The sequence below is a fragment of the Carassius carassius genome, chromosome 1, assembly GCF_963082965.1.
Source record: "Carassius carassius chromosome 1, fCarCar2.1, whole genome shotgun sequence".
NCBI classification, from domain to species: domain Eukaryota; kingdom Metazoa; phylum Chordata; class Actinopteri; order Cypriniformes; family Cyprinidae; genus Carassius; species Carassius carassius.
The window spans coordinates 35,579,929-35,593,650 of NC_081755.1; the positions used below are offsets into that span (position 1 = coordinate 35,579,929).

At 38.9% G+C, this 13,722-nt stretch overlaps 1 protein-coding gene across 2 annotated transcripts in view; it reads right to left on the reverse strand.

Moving 5' to 3' along the window:
* Nucleotides 1–675: 675 nt before the first annotated feature.
* Nucleotides 676–13,722, reverse strand: part of LOC132148424 (casein kinase I-like) — a 31,380-nt gene continuing 18,333 nt past the window's right edge. The window contains exons 3-10 of one of the 2 annotated variants that reach the window (XM_059557164.1): nt 11,540–11,688; nt 10,984–11,212; nt 10,669–10,839; nt 10,150–10,298; nt 9,863–10,034; nt 9,116–9,228; nt 8,021–8,089; nt 676–2,723 (exon numbers count right to left, since the gene is read on the reverse strand). In XM_059557164.1, coding sequence (XP_059413147.1) covers nt 8,057–8,089; nt 9,116–9,228; nt 9,863–10,034; nt 10,150–10,298; nt 10,669–10,839; nt 10,984–11,212; nt 11,540–11,688 — 1,016 coding nt within the window. In that variant the 3' untranslated portion in view covers nt 676–2,723; nt 8,021–8,056. The remainder of the gene's footprint in view (nt 2,724–8,020; nt 8,090–9,115; nt 9,229–9,862; nt 10,035–10,149; nt 10,299–10,668; nt 10,840–10,983; nt 11,213–11,539; nt 11,689–13,722) is intronic. The other variant, XM_059557162.1, reaches the window with a different exon arrangement.

The window sequence follows — 13,722 nt, forward strand, 5'->3', positions numbered from 1 at the left end:
AGGCTTCAGGCGCAGACAGAAGACACGCAAACGCACTCAGGACAGTTTGGACATTGTGTGAATCTGAGGGAAAAAAACACCTATATAAATACGGTTCAGTTTCTTGGACATACTGATTGTTTTGTGTCTTTACACATCAATGTATCGCCACAAGCTGTAGGCTTTAATTTAGTTTTGATTGGTTTTTTTTACTTTCAAAGCCTCGATTTCCATTCACTTACAGTTGAAAATTTTCGTTTGTGTTCTACTGAAGAAAGAGTCACTTACACCTTGGATGCCCTGGGGGTAAGCGAATAAACATCAAATTTTCATTTTTGGGAGAACCATCCCTTTAACTTAATTTTTGACTGGAATGAAAACAAGGCTGAGGGTAGTAAGCTACAATCCAGTCTGTTCGACGGACTCCTCACATCCATTATTCATCTGACGAAACATTTCAGAGGAGGAAAGTTACAGCAGAAAAACTTTATAAAAGAGATTTTAAAGTTAATTATTTAGGACCTTTATACAGTGCACGCCATGCCTCACGCAATATGGCGTCTAACCAACCCAATTAAGAAATAAAAGCCTTATGCATTTGGAACGACGAAGTAATTGATAGAATTTAGAATTTTTGGATGAACTAGGCCCATGTCTTTAAGAAACATCTTTTACACGCTGAAAGGGAAAAAAACATTTACTTACAAGTACTTATTAATTTATTTACACATTTTAAAATACACAAATACAGTGGCAATACAAATGAGGAAAGAAATCTTCCAGGGAAGGAAGATTTCCATATTTCCACCTGATACAGCACAGTGTGATGCAGAAGGACTGGCCAAACAGTCGTGTGTAGAATGAACCAGAAAATGAAATTGAGAAATCCATAATAGCTCGATCCCCGACAAAGTGTACTTGTGCCTACATTTAAACAACACCAGTACTGGAGCGGCTGTTTCTGTGAGACCACCAGTGGAGAGAAAGAATTACTAACTTATCAAATCTAGAATGGAACAAATCCCTTGGACCTCTCTAAGCACTAGCCTTTTCCCCATACTAACGATACACACACACACACACACACACACACACAGACAGACAGAGGCTATGAAAAATGGTACATTGCCATCACTAGAAACATCCTATATACATGACAACAGAATTGAAGAGTTCCACCACTAGCCAACCCCCCACCCCCGCCCCACCCCACCCCATCCCACGACTACAGAAAAAGCCCACGCTCTACTATGCTGAGTGATACGGACAGGCAGCTCGCCCTCCACGTCCTGTGACTTATAGCACCAGTAAGTCAAGGAACCACACTTCTGAAACAAGGGAAAGGTAGTACTGGTAATACTCAGTAAATAAAGCTAAAGAAAATAAAAACCTTGCATCTCAATTGTTAAAAGTGTCAGTCAAAAGAAAATCAAAAACAAATCTTCCATGGCTTAAATGATGGCTGGTGTATTCTCAATGAGACAAGCTGGGCTCAGGACATCCTTTTCCAAATCCAAAAACACAAATGTTAAAAGAAAACATGCCCGCTTGTCTCAACATATGCCCCAAGTTATTCATATCTATACCCTCGGGTCAGAAAAAAAGAAGCCCTTTTCACATTATTCGGCTTCCTACTTTAAATGTCTGTCAAGAGTCTTGACCCAACCACGTGTGCCTGCGATACTGTAAAAGCTTAGTTCAGTGGGGTAAAAAGAAACAAACATCAACATTAATAACAACAACTCTACAATACAGGCATTTCACAGCTTTTGAGAAACCAAAGAAAAGCATAAGGGAATGCAATAAAATCAATGAGTTGATAAAGAGGGCCAGGTTGATTGGTGCAACAAAAACAAAAAAATCAATTGGTTATACTGTGGGTACGACTACTTGAACCTTTGCTGTATGCTTCTCTGCCTGGCCTTCCACATAATAAACTACAATAAAATGACATAAAAAGGACACTGCCTTCATCCTGCCACATGAACAAACAGGCTTTCAAACTTTATTTAATTCTGCACATTTCATTAAGCTTAACGCTGTTAAACTAACAAAAAGAAAAAAAGATTCACCTGCAAAAGACTGTAGCCAGTGTGAAATCAATTTAATCTCGGTTATACATAAACAAAAAGACAAAAATAAAAGATTACGGTATGCAAAATGTCAATGGCTATCAGTACAGCTGCATTCCAAGCTGTGTAAAAGTAATTTTTTGCAACAGGAGAGGGTGCATCACGCTATGAGAGCCACTGTACATGGCTTCAGCCAAGACGCTCTGGTTTGTGAAGAGGCCCTTGGACGGCAGGACGGCCCTCTCCCCCTGGTTTGTGTCAGAGGGCCGAAGGCAGCATTGGTGGAGAATCACACCCCGCCCAACCCCATCCCGTCCCTCCCATCTCGCCAGCGATTATCTGGCAAAAAGTGATGTTAACAAGCACAAATGTTGTGCCCATGTGTCTGGAGTAGTGTAGGTAAGGAAATGTGTGTGTGGTGTGTGTGGAAAAAAGAAAAGAAAACCAAAATCTGTCCATCTCTGGAGTTTGCGTGACTCAAGTGTGTTTAATTGCATTGAGAGGAAGGAGGAAATGAAGTCTCGTTTGCTGAGGTTGATTTCACATGGTTAGAGGCTGCTGGAGAAGTCCTAGTGCAGATCAGGGTCGTGGTTGGTCTGCTCTTGAGGCGTGTGGAGGGTCTCATCGAGGTACGGCAGACTGCAGGCCACTTGGGGTGACACGAGAAAGAGCCTGGCGTGGGGAGGAGAGACAGACACATTAGTTTCTGAATGCTACATGATATAAATGCAAACTGTTGCTGAGAGCATCTCAGTAGTTTCCTGAGTGTTTTTAAAAGGCCAATTCACACTGCACTGATAGACAGACTAACGGTCCCTGCACACGGAGTCTGAAATTCTCATCCGAAACTTTCACGTGTTAAAAACAAAAACAAAAAAAAAAGACCTCAGTGTCGAAAATGTTACACATTGCTTCTGAAACTTTCGTCCGTCATCATAATTAAATTTTCGGTGTTTTTCGCATCCGTAGCAAGCATTTTGAGAGGTGTTTTTACAAAGGTGTGCAAGGTCTCGGTGCATAACAAATTTTTTTAGGTTGACTCAGTGTCCAAGGAATGTGACTTAACAGACATTCCAAGACACAACAAACACAGAATCAACATGTTTAATCGGCGAAAACAAGTGCTGACCCATGTCAGAACACATGATCAGACAAAACCTAATGAATGTGTCTTGTTGCCGTTTGTTAGTGCACTGTGAATTGGCTTTAACAGTGCAATTTTAGTTTGGCTACGTTCAAGCAGTCAGTATCTTGGAGTGATAACTGCTAGGCGTGACTCTTTAAAAAGATGAAATGCAGGAGCGAATTAGATACAGATTTCTTTACAGATATCACCAAATTCTATTGCTTCACAAATGCTTGCATAACACCTGTAACCTCAGCAACAAATAATGATCACAAATAAACACGTATTGAATTTCAATCGCATATACTACGGTTTAAAAATATGGGGTGTGACTATTTTATTTATTTTTTTTATAAAAGAATTTAAGGTATCAAAAAAGCATCAAAAACACACAAAAAACTGAATACTGTTAAAAATTGTTACATTTTTAAATTAAATACTGTTAAATATTTTGTTAAACATTAAGCATCTTAATGACCCTAGACTTTTAATTGTACTTCATGTCAATAATGTGACAACTGTCAACTTGTTTAAATGGTTCTATTCATATAACATATCAATATGCTCTCTTATTTCACTACTGATTAATGAATATTTATGATCGTCCATATTTTAGACTGGTTACAGCATGTCAGTTTTTTTTAAACGAACTGTGATTAATGAATCGTATTTAACACTCCAAACAGGACTGACAACCATATTATTCTGCTGTGTGAACATAGCCATTGTTCCTCTATTCCCATGAATCAGCTCAGTTTGACTGTGTCATGGAAATACCAATGAAAAAAGTATATATGTCTCTAAGTCTCAGGTGATCCAGCCACAGGCAGACAGCACTCAAAACATGTAAACAGGGAAAGAAACACTTTGTGATCCGATCACTGCAAGCACATTACAAGGTGGTCGCAAACATGTGACCTCATTGCATATGTGAACACAAATTCATCTTAATGTAATCGCAAACTCAAAGGACCACCTATTTACGAGTCAGTCAGCCACGGGACTAAAAGACATTTTTTATGTACAACTTCAAAGTGAATCCACAGTGCATTTATATAAACATGCACAAGTGTTTTGGCTCAAACAAAACAGATCATAATACCAGGTATAAACAGTCAATTCAGTTCTCAGAATCACTATTTTCAGATTCATGATGTCATTCCATAAGGTAAGTCATTAGCAGCCTGGATCAACTTCTCTGAAGTATACACTTCTTACTAGTAATGCACCAAAAGGGTTTTTTTTTTTATTTGTGTTTTTTTTTTTTTTTTACAACAAAACACTGACAACAAAATAGTTTCAGTTGAGCTGAAAACGAAAAATTATGTTTATTTAATAATCAATTCATCAACCAACCAATCAAGTTTAATAATTTACTTTTTAATAATTGTATTTTTTCTTATAAAAACTGAGTTACATAAACATTTGAACTGAACATCCAGCAGATTTTATATCAACTTTGAAATGAAATAATTGTGACTATTCCAATTCTGTGTTTAAATACAAACATTTAAATTGTGGCTGTAATAACTTTTTTTTATTACAGATTTATTCAAAAATATGTTAAGATAGAAAAAATCCTTATATGCAATATACTGCATATTATTAGCATAATGAATATTGTGATTTTTTGGGTTTTAGCTAACTAATGAGCTATGGATATGAAATGGCTTTCCTGATGTAAATAAAAGCTGTTTTTATTTTTATTTTTTCACAGTTGATTGAGCAATTAAAATTAAACGACTGAAAAGACTGAAACAGAAAAAACACTTTTGTCCAAATATTTTTTGTGCATTACTAGTTCTTACAGGGTGGTAACTCTTTGTGCCTGCATGCTTTGAGTCCTAAATATTTTAGGTGGTCCTGGGGCTGTCCTCTGAGCTCCCCCATGGCCTGCCACAGCAGAGGGCATATGGCATGAGGGGGGGAACAAGGGTTATTACACCAAACACAAAGGGGAGGAAAAACCAAAACAATGCATGCTGTATTATTTGTTTCCACTCAGGAACACAAATGGCGGGTTATTTCAAGATTGGAGGAGGGGCGCCAGCTAATGTCTTGCACTTTCCGATGCACAATAAAATCTGAGGTGATTAATTACTAGGTGGGGATGCATTTTTCATGATCCTCCATCAAAGGCAAGGCAGTGCTGGGGGGCCCACGAGGACTCTAGGGCCAATCATGTGACGGCTGCTCTCAGAAGGGAGGGGGTGAATCCATCTCTGACATTACAGAGGGAACAAAAGAGCTGCAGAGGTGAGCCGTTCAGCAAATCAGAGACTACCAGTAAACACAATTCATTCAGGGCAGAAACAATAGTAATGGAACTTAATGGAGGTTTTCTGTAAACTGAGGCCATAAGCAGCAGGTTTACACTTAAACTACTAAAAGCAAAAAGGCTTGTAAGTGTAAAGCTGCATTGATTATGGTTGCGCAGCAGCACAAAGCGGGTGATCACACTGCATGCCAAGAGAGATCCAAAACCAAGCACTGGGGGTTAAAAGATTGAGACAGAAAGAGACATCCACACCCAGGAAACTAGAGGTTATGGATACATCACAAAGTAGAGTGTAGAAACACACACTCACAAGCAGAGGGCAATGCACCGCACACAATCAAGAGCACTCTGCTGCACGGCATTTGGGCTTCCTCTCTGCTTCAGCGACTGATTTTGAATTAGCTCTCCAACACTAGATTAAACTTACCAATTATTGGGTTCTCTAAATACATGTAAGAGTACACAGTGATTGTGTGTAGGCTGCTAGGACAGTTGTGACAGATGGTCTGGATGGCATACGTGACATGGGAGCACTACTTTTTTTTGCACTAAATGAATGCAGAGTGGGCGTTGTGTTTACAACTCTTGATCTGATCAAACCTAAGCACTGGGATATGGAGATATGTAAGCCAGAAATTCACATGACTAAAAGGAATAGCATAAATTGCATCCTCAAACCCATCAAGGGTTGAAATTATGCTTTAAACTGTTTTTATAGCAGGGAAATATTTCTGGAGACTGATGCTTTAGCACAATTTTGAGTAAAAAATAAACAAAAGCCCAACCGTCAGCTTAGAGGATAACAGTACTATACTGTCCATCTATGAGTAACGCATCGCATCATCTGGTGTTATGAATTACTTTGTGCATAGATTAAAAATACCATCCGAGTCATTAGAGTGGAGCGTGAGGCCATAAACTGCTAACCAGGATGAAGCCGGAATAAAGTACGCAAGTATCCCGTGCTATGAATACTGGTGGTTTTGGTATAGCCTTGTATACAAATATTTTCCCATTCATTTTCTCCATAGATAAAAAATTTAAAAAAAAGTCTTCACTTAGGAGCCACAATACAAACCGTTTAGCCAGCTTTGAGATTAATCTGTAGGAAGGGTGTAACGATACACATATTCGTACAAAAAAAAAAAAAATTCCGACACGAGTGTTCTGGTTCAGCATGCATGTGTACCAAAAAATGCAGTGTTGTTTTTACCACTGCACGTGTGGAAAGTGTGTGTGTGTGTGTGTGTGTGTGTGGAACATAATCGAAACTGAGTTTCCCCCCAGGATAGGAAAGTACCAGTTATATCAATAAATTCTGACACTGTGAACACATCTCAAATATAACGCATAATAACAGTGATCTGCAGTGAGCTTATGCAAGTTGTCCAAAACACAAAACATGCTTATATTAACTGCTTCAAACTATCTCAACATGTGACTTCAAAAACAATTTATGTAAGGAACTTAATGTGTGTACCTTGACACCCGTAATCTTCAATACAAACTCGGATTTGAAGAATAAATGCTTATATGAAAAATGAAAATTCAGTCATTACCTCATGTAGTTCCAAACCCAAATTAAGGTATTTTTGATGAAATTAAAGAGCTTTCTGACCCTGCATAGACAGCAATGCAATTGACATGTTCAAGTCCCAGAAAGGTAGTAAGGACTTCAAAATTAAAGTTAAAATAGTCCATGTGACAGTGGTTCAACCTTAAAATTATGAAGCTACAGATATACATTTTGTGCAGAAAGAAAACAAAAATAATGATTTTATTCAACAATTTCTTCCATGTCAGTAGAGTCACAAGAGTCCGTGGTACTTAGATAGCTGTCTATGGAGGGTCAGAAAGCACTCAGATTTCATAAAAAAATTTTAATTTGTGTTCTGAAGATGAAGGAAGGTCTTACGGGGTTTGGAACGACATGAGGGTGAGTAATTAATGACAGAATTTTCATTTTTTGGTGAACTAACCCTTTAATATAAGCAAACTACAATCTCAGGAAAGACTACCAAAAAAAAAAAAATTGCTTTTACACTATAGCACCACCGAGTCAGGAATGGTTGAAAGCAAAATATTTTGAAGCCATTTAGACTGATTGGAAGGCAATGAAGTTGGTGTCTTACTTTCACTGAAGAAACTGCTTTTCTACAGAAACTAGTTTCAGACAGACTGCTGGGCACTTATCTTCAACAATGTTTGCATAACATTCTTTTAGAGAACCTCAGAGCTGATTGTAGATTTATGTTTCTCTAATGGAGAAGATGAATGGTTTTTACATCTGGAGCCCAACTGTTGCACTCTGTTTGAATAACACCATATTGCTTTTCAATTGAACACTTCAAGAGCCTTTGCTAAACATCTGACTGCTTTATCTGAATTACAGTTAGTAAGAAGAATGAAGTTGTGAAGTCTCTTCATTCTGTGTGGTGAGTGATGTGCTGCGTAACAGCCGTACAGCAGTGATGTGGGACAGGAAGTCTATTAATCAAATGAAGGGTAGTGGAGGTAGTCCAGGTATTCAAAATAAATAAAAAAAGACACCCAGCTGACACTCACCCAATGCTGTCTCTCATACCAGAACATGGCGAGCATCTACTTGCCGTGTTGATCATAGGGAATGCTATTCTGAAGTGGGTGGGTGGGTGGAGGGGGAAACATTTATTTGTGGTGAAAAACAACAACAACAATGTGGTAAACACCTCAAAAATGCAGATATGAACAGAAGCGTTAAAAGCAAATATTAAAATCACCAGAGACTCTCTGGACAGAATTATGAAGAAGCATTCCAGGAATGTGGCAAGTTCTGAAAAGAACTCTAAGCAAATAAGATCCAAAATATGTGGCAGTGGTTACACAATACATGGCTCAACAATAAGGATAGCTGAAAAGCAGGAAAAGGCTGAAAGCAACAGAGAGAGAGTGATTTGAGCTAGTCTTAAAAGAGACATTTACATAGGCTTTAAAAAACAAACTGTTTTGCACCACATTCCATCATTTTCCAGCAAAAACGCTTTTTTAGGTTTGTTTAATGCTTTTTATCAGTAAAAATGTGTTGCATGTATAACTGGAAAAATCATTAAAAAAAACTTAATTGGATTAAGAGGGGGAAAACTCTTATTGTTGAGTCCAACAAGATTAATAATTATTTTTAAAAAATCATTCTATTCTAATAGAAACATGTCTGTTTCCTAATAGGTTATTTACCAGGGTAAAACAACCAGTTTATTAACTTTTTTGAACATTTATTCACATACTGTCAATTTCACCAATGCACACATTTAAAGATCAGCTATACAGCATGTGTAAACCAAAAACACCTCTGAGAGCAGAGTGCTTGTATAATGGCATGCTAAAAGCTCTGTAGACCGTGACATCGGCTCCATAACATGCCAGACCACAGCAGACACAAGCTCCATCGAAACACTCTTTCAGGGCCATCACTTTCTATCATCATTTCCTGTGTCTCTCTGCTGGAAAACAACTGTGGAGGAGTTTGTTTATAAAGGCTTTCTAACCAACGTGATCTATTTTGTGGTCAGACTTGACTGGAAATAAAGAACTAAGAGCAGTGGAGCTGGGGCCACAGACTAACAATGCTGCCAAACACACAGGCAACAGTGGTATGAGTATTTCATGTCATAACGTTGGTACCTGTGATGTGGACATGCGTGAGGTGTCCTGTCGACCAGTTAGATCAGAGGAGGAAATGTTGACAGGGGCTCCACGGTGCAATCTCATACTGACCTTCCTGTCTCGCTCCATTCCTGGCAAAAAGACAAAGGAAGGAAGACACGTGTCATCGAAAGCATGGAAAATGAAAAAAAAAAAGGACACTGACACCACACATTGGGTTGTGTCCACCTAAACAAAAGTCCTTCAGTTTTCCAACGTCTGAACCACAAAGTTAATAAACCAAACTGGAAAAACTGCATTGAGCTGTGGGCCCCACAGAGAATAAACATTATTTGAATAATACTGGGACTCCAGTAGAGGTGACATCTGGTGGGTTTATGAGTCTTTGCGCTCAACTCTTTGGGGACATACACTTCAAGACCAGTGCAGGGTCACTGTTAAAGTGTCTTTCTTGTAGAAATATCTGTGTGAACCTCTGCCCTTTGACAAAGCAAACGCTAGTAAATTTAAGTCATGTCTAGCAAACATCCTGCTGAGCATAGTAGCTTGCAACCCTTTAACCACTTCCTGTCACCTAAGATGACAACAAATGGCAGGAAATAAAGAAGCTGATGAATACAAATCTTGATCTGAAGCAGTGGAGAGAAAGAAAACCCTTGTCTATCTTGCAAATCAAAATAATCCTTATGCAAAAACAAAAAAAGTTCTTCAGATGTTTACTTGAGTTAAAAAACAAGCACCTACAGGCAGCAGTGGAAGTCTTACCCGTGTGTGAGGTTGGCGTGAGGGGTGTGGGAGGTGCTACCTCTTGGGTTCCTCTGGGTCTACCTGAGCTGGAAGGCATCATGCCACGGGCCGCAGGATTCCGCCCATGTCGCAGTCTTTCCTCTCGATCCCTCCGCTCTCTTTCAGGATCCTCTGCCGCTCTGTTTGCACCCTGAACAGCACAACACATTAGAAATGGAGCATGAAGACTTTAATAGACACAATAAAAACCAACAACAATTTAAGAAATACAGCATCCATGCAAAGACAACCCGTGTGTCACTCACAAATTTGAGCATATTCCAGTCAAACACATAGTCGTATGAAAAGCCTTGTCTGTGGAATAGGTTCCTGAAGAGCTGTCTCAGGTAAGAGTAGTCGGGCTTGTCGTCAAAGCGAAGGGAGCGGCAAAAGTTGAGGTATGTGGCAAACTCCGCTGGAATCAAACAAAAGGCACATGCAATGAAATTAAGTTTTGTGGCTTTTAGTCATTTTGGTCATATTTAAAGTCATCAACACAACTGTTCAAAAGTTTGGAGTTGGTAAGAGTTTTTTGATGGTTTTAAAAGAAGTCTCATATGCTCACTAAGGCTGCATTTATTTGATCAAAAAAGCAATATTGAAGTATTATAATTATAAAAGAAATAGTATAGATAACTGATATATTTGATTGAATGGTCCAATCAAATGCTCTCTTCTACCACCTGCCTCTAACTAGTAAGCAGCTTATGGTCCATTGGTGTGATATGATATAACTTAAGCCTATTGGCTACTTAAAAATGCCTTCTTTATAAGCAGAAGCTTACATGGGTATCCTTTACACAGGACTTCAATAGGAGTGGACATCTTCTTCTCGCTGATTCGCTCATACTTCTGTCTCTTTGTGGCAGCCTTCAGACCCTGCCATGGCAGAGAGCCCAGGTTGAAGTACATGAGCACATAGCCAAGAGACTCCAAGTCATCTCGTCTGGATTGCTCTGTGAAAGAACACACAGACGACAAACACTGTTATGTCATTTCGATGGCCAGACTATAAGACGTGAAGTGACTTAATCGTAAATGTTAGGGTGATGACAGGTCAGGTCTGAAAGTACTGGAGGTTTTAATATATGTCAGCATACCTATGCCCAAGTGGGTGTTGATGGAAGCGTAGCGAGCAGTGCCAGTCAAGTTTTTGTTCTCTCGATAAGGGATGTGCTGGTGGGTGCGAGCATCTCTGTACTTCTTGGCCAGGCCAAAGTCAATGATGTAAACAAGGTTGCCCTTCTTCCCCAGGCCCATAAGGAAGTTGTCGGGCTTGACATCTCTGTGGATGAAGTTCTTGGAGTGTATGTACTCGATACGGCTGATCTGAGGACAGGTTCAGCAGGTCGAATGACTGAATGAGAAACTATGTGTGTATGTAAACCTAACACACCAGTCCAAATAAAGTAATGAGGGCTTGATAACCACTGAACAAGCAGTCCTTTCACATTATGCCTCCTTTCACAATGCCTCTTGGCACTTAAAAATCAATCAAACACAAGTGAAAAAGAACAAACAAAACAGCTAAAAGGATGACAGTAAAGCTTATCATTTCACCAGAACACCACATTATCCCATTTTGGGTTTCCTATAATAATAAACAGGTAGGGTGGAGAGGACAAAGGTTACAGTGATCATGTCTACAAGCCTTACCATCTGGTCAGCCAGCAGAAGAACAGTCTTTAGGCTGAACTTGCGAGAACAGAAGTTAAAGAGATCCTCCAAACTGGGTCCCAGCAGCTCCATTACCATCACATTGTAATCTCCCTCTGCTCCACACCATTTGATTGTTGGGATACCGACTGTAAGAGAAACAATTACCATTAGTACAGATGACTTTTTCTTGTAAAAAGGCAATTCGGATTTTATGAAGGAAATGTTTGCCAACCAAAAGGATCTTGAAAATTTTAATTACAGAATAGAGAAGAAAGTCTGACTAATACGTATTTGTATCTTTGAAGGACTGACTGACAGAAACTGAAGGTGAGCTATAACATAATAGGTGGGGGGTTGGGAGCCCGTTTGTTTCAGTAGGGCAGTGATGTGATAAAATCCAAGCAGACCTTCATCTTAAATAAACCAGCAGTCCTGGTTGGTCACCCTCAGAAAGGGCTCGAACTCATCAGCCATAAACCATAAACCATCTCTAGGATGACCTTGAAAGTGAAAGGCCGTCAGGGAAAGACAGCTGATACCCAATTAGATCACTTCAAGGGCTTTTTCCTGCCCCCTCTTACCATTCAGCCACATGTGAACCAGGAAAGGCAGCTGTCACAACAATATAATGTAATGTGAATTTGTACTGATACAATGGATGTTAAATAATACACATAATCCTCCACAAAGAAGACTCTTTTATGTGATACAATTACAGCTACCAGCTTCAATAAAATGCTCATTTATATTGGTAATGTGCAAATAAAAACCAAACTAAGTTCTATTGAATAATGCATTGTTTCTCACTTTGAAATTTTAAATGAGATGGTAAGAATACATTTTTTTTATGTTATTTTACAAAAATATTGCATTAAATTACAGTAAAACCTGTTAACCGGTTAAAGTTACCATACACAATATAAAAATGTAAATGGTTTAACATGCCATAATTTAACTGTACAATATGGTTTTGGCAGGCAAGTACTACAAATTACTGTAATAATGTAGAAAAAAGTTTTGGTTCTCCTTATTTTGAGTGATGTATATTAGCACGTTTACATTTACTGTTAATGATTATTGTATTTTTTTTATGTGTGGTGCGTTACACTGTGTTTGATCTTTGTGTGTTTGAATATTCAGTTCTGGCCATGTTTTATTGACAGGCCACTTATGATTAACCGATTACTCATGTGGCTTTCTATTTCCCCACCCATCATGGTGGTTATCAGTACCCTTTATGCCACATAGCAGATTTCAGTAATTTAAATATCTTGAAATTAAAGTTTTATGCACATTTTTGAAATCACTTGAGGTGGATTTTGACTTATGACAAATACATTCTTCCAAGCACATCAAAAAAGCAATGTGACTCTGCGCTACGGGACGGTAAATCCTGACTAACCAGTGGACCGATCTTGTTCCACAGCATATAAAATGTTGATAAAGTCATTCTGAAATGTCCAAGCAAAGTTTGTCAAAGTATTTCTGTATTGCAGAATTGCCTCACAGAACAGTTAAACGACTGCGTTCCCAAACAGCAGCATCCACCGCCGAAAGCATTGACCGCATTTATTGTGTTTTTGTCTGCTCATTTTGAGCTGCAAGTAATGTATTATATATGATAATTATTATATTCAGTAACTTCTCCTACTTTTCTTAGTGATGTGCAGTGCCAGTTTATCAGGAAGAGGAGATTGTTATCTTTGAATCGTTGGATGGAAACAGTGCTTGCTATTTGCGATATTCCAATTTTGCACATAAGTTAAATTCGCAACTTTGGATGGAAGCCCGGCTAATGTCACAGTTTTGTTTTTTTACAGTAAATTCCTGGCATCCACACCTGCCCTTTTCACCCACTGTAAATGTATTGTCATATTTTACAGTATAAAGACAGTTTTCAACCAGGATTCTTTAACGCCACTCTTTTAGTCAAGCCTAAGCTTTTTTTAGCAATATTTCAGGGATTATCAAGGAGAGGAAGAGACAGAGGATTCAGCAGAGTTCTGGTAAGGTCACAGATCTCTCGGCAGCTGCTGTCGTGTCTACGGCCATGTGCACCCTGAGCCTGGCCGATGCCTCCAACAACACAGAGCTTTTGCTGTTCAGCACTTTCCAGAAAACATCCTCCAGGTCAGCTATTCCTGCGCAAACTCAGGAGGTTAAATATATCTCCTGGTCTG